We start from the raw sequence: 2828 nt of genomic DNA, 5'->3' as shown, positions 1-2828 counted from the left end.
GCACGCGTGTGTGCGTGCGTCTACGTCTAAAGTATGACCCAGTTTTTAATCTGATTGCGGTAGAAGACAAAATGTTGATATAGTTTTGCAACAGTAAACATATGAAAAGTGAAACTTCCAAATTGGAATTGAATACATGTTGTTGATAACCAAAAATTTCATTTGATCGAATATCATATGTAAAATCGTAGAATAAAATTCATAATAATGTATAATATACATTATAACTTATTACTATATTTTTTGTTATACTACTCAATATTTGTTACTCCGATCGAAATATCTTCAAATTAGTTAATTAGTTTAAAAGTTAGAAAATGAGAAAAATGAAAACAAAATTTGCATTGTAAATTAGTTTAGGAATTAGAAAACGAGAAAAATATATATTTATTTGCAAAAAAAAGAATTTGCTACGAAAAATAGAAGGACGATTAAATTGTTCCACGAAGTGGATTACGATACTCCGATTAGGTGTGTTAGGTCAGTCTGAAAGCAGGTACTACGTCGTGATTCTAGTGGACATCGTCGTAGGAAATCCCGAACACTTTTGTTTCGAAGAAAGAAGGTATACAAAGTGAGCGAAGCGGTAACGCTAGCTAGACCGTGTTTCTCTGCACGAGGTCGCTGAACCATGTACTTGTCTGCAACTCGGTGCGATGCAATGCAAGATTCCATTATTGTGCATCGCGAAGAGTACACCAATTGCAGAACCAACTGGTAAACCGTTTGTCCTAGATAAACCAAGCCTTTGAACAGTATAAACCAAGAAGAAATCAAAAATATATGTAACATTTATATATTAGGTCATCCCATAAGTTCGTGTCGAATTTTACAATTTAGATCAATATTTTCAATAAATCTTTAAATGAGACTTTTATGAAAAATGTAAGCGCCTTTTCATTCCACAACTCACCAATTCTTTTTTGGAAAGAATATTATTCGTCACTATAGAATTTTCTTGGATTTGCATTAAAATATTTTTTGCTTTCGGCACGAATTTATGGGATAACCTAATAGTATGTTTCTGAAATGCGCAACATTACGAATAAGATTACAGTAAATTTTTTTAAATATCACCAAAATGGTAGATTTAGGAAAGTACTTGTCTAATAAAAGTTAAACGATAGAAGGAGTGATCGCACGAGGAAAATGGTTGGTTTGGAAATATATACTTAGAAATTACGAATGATAGCGTTATTTCATTAGAAATGTTCAATGGATTTTACAAGACAGAATTCCATTTGTAATTATATTAATTGATATTAAATGTAACACTATAAATAGTTATATATATAGTTTCCAGATGAAATTAAGGTACAATTTTTATAACGTTTTCAAATCTGTAAAGCTACAGTATTTTGTACGTTCTGTTGTAATATTAATTTCATTTAGAAAGTGAAAATGATACGCGCATCACAATATTTAATACAGTTAATGCTCGTGAAGCGTAAAGTTCATTACTATTTCGCAAGCAGTGCAAAAATGCGCTATAAAACTAATCTAGATGTATTTTTTGGTAAAATGAAAATGCAATATTATACTACTATTGTATTATAAAACAAGGATGAGATATTAGAATTTTTTAATTAATTTTTCGGTGTAAACGTTTCTTTTATCCTCCATAAAGTTTCTATTGTCAATATAAATCGCTGTGATTTTATACACGAATTGCATTACTCTCACAGTGGAATCGACAATTTCTTTCGACCAGTGAGAATAGGCATTGCCTCTATTCGATGAAGAAAGTAGATCGCGGGAAAATAACAAAAAATTCATATATGTACTTTTAAAATAGAATCCATGTTATTCTTGGTATGCATAAGTAAAAATCTATAGAGATTTTGATCTGTACATAATTTGTATAAGAATACGTAAAATTTTAATATAAATTACAAATTATATCAAATTTTTTTTATTTTTAAGTGTTATATAATAGCATAAGAGTTATTACATTATGAAATATAAGAAATTGGTTCATAATGTAAATATTTTTTGTGATTACAGAAAGTGAACAAGGTTCTTGGGAAAGCGGATTATCGTATGAGTGCCGGTCACTTCTTTTCAAAGCTTTGCATAACTTGATCGAACGGTGCTTACTATCTCGTGATTTTGTTCGCCTAGGGAAGTGGTTTGTACAACCTTATGATGGATTCGAAAAACACCGTTGCAGTAGGTACGTTCTTATGTATGGCTTACTAAATTAAAAATAAATAATCTATAACCGTTATAAAACCATGAAATACTAATTTTCTTGTAACTGAATATAAGTAAAGTAATTTTATTACTATTTGCAGTAGCCACTTGTCATTCTCATTTGCATTCTTTGTCCATGGAGAAAGCACTGTATGTGCAAGTGTGGATGTCAGGCAGCATCCTGCTGTGCGACATCTTACAAGGGCCTGCTTACAGCGCACCCAAACCTCTCAGTCTGGTGTTAAAGGTAGATATACAAAATAAATTAATGACATGATACAACTAATAATTATTTTATCATATAACTAGCAAAAATAATTGCTGCAGATGTATAATTTTTTGATGGATTTAATAATTACCTAATCCTGTTACAGTGATTCTAGCTCCTTATGGACTAGCAGGCACATTAACTGGTCCAGTGGGACGAACAGACAGTCAACTTCTTGAAGAATGGAAACACTTTTATCCAATTAACGGCAGTAACATAGAAGCAGGACTCCCACCCTTAGTGGAAGTACTTGTTGGTGGTGTTCGCATGCGTTATCCCTCTTGTTATGTCCTGGTCACAGATATGGATGATACTCCACCTGACACTCCTCTTTCTCCACCAAGTAGTCCTGCTAGTTGCGAACATC

General features: G+C 32.0%; 1 protein-coding gene across 1 annotated transcript in view; it reads left to right on the top strand.

Annotated features, from left to right (window-relative positions):
- The window catches only part of LOC108578175 (mediator of RNA polymerase II transcription subunit 13), a 33723-nt gene that overhangs the window by 20096 nt on the left and 10799 nt on the right, over positions 1 to 2828 (top strand). The window contains 4 exon segments of the mRNA XM_017941456.1: positions 2005 to 2173; positions 2295 to 2440; positions 2568 to 2820; positions 2822 to 2828. The exon segment at positions 2822 to 2828 is cut by the window's right edge and continues 155 nt beyond it. Of these exon segments, the coding sequence (XP_017796945.1) occupies positions 2005 to 2173; positions 2295 to 2440; positions 2568 to 2820; positions 2822 to 2828 (575 nt within the window).

The sequence above is a fragment of the Habropoda laboriosa genome, unplaced genomic scaffold, assembly GCF_001263275.1.
Source record: "Habropoda laboriosa isolate 0110345459 unplaced genomic scaffold, ASM126327v1 scaffold1329, whole genome shotgun sequence".
NCBI lineage: Eukaryota > Metazoa > Arthropoda > Insecta > Hymenoptera > Apidae > Habropoda > Habropoda laboriosa.
This window is presented reverse-complemented; position numbering and strand designations above follow the sequence as displayed.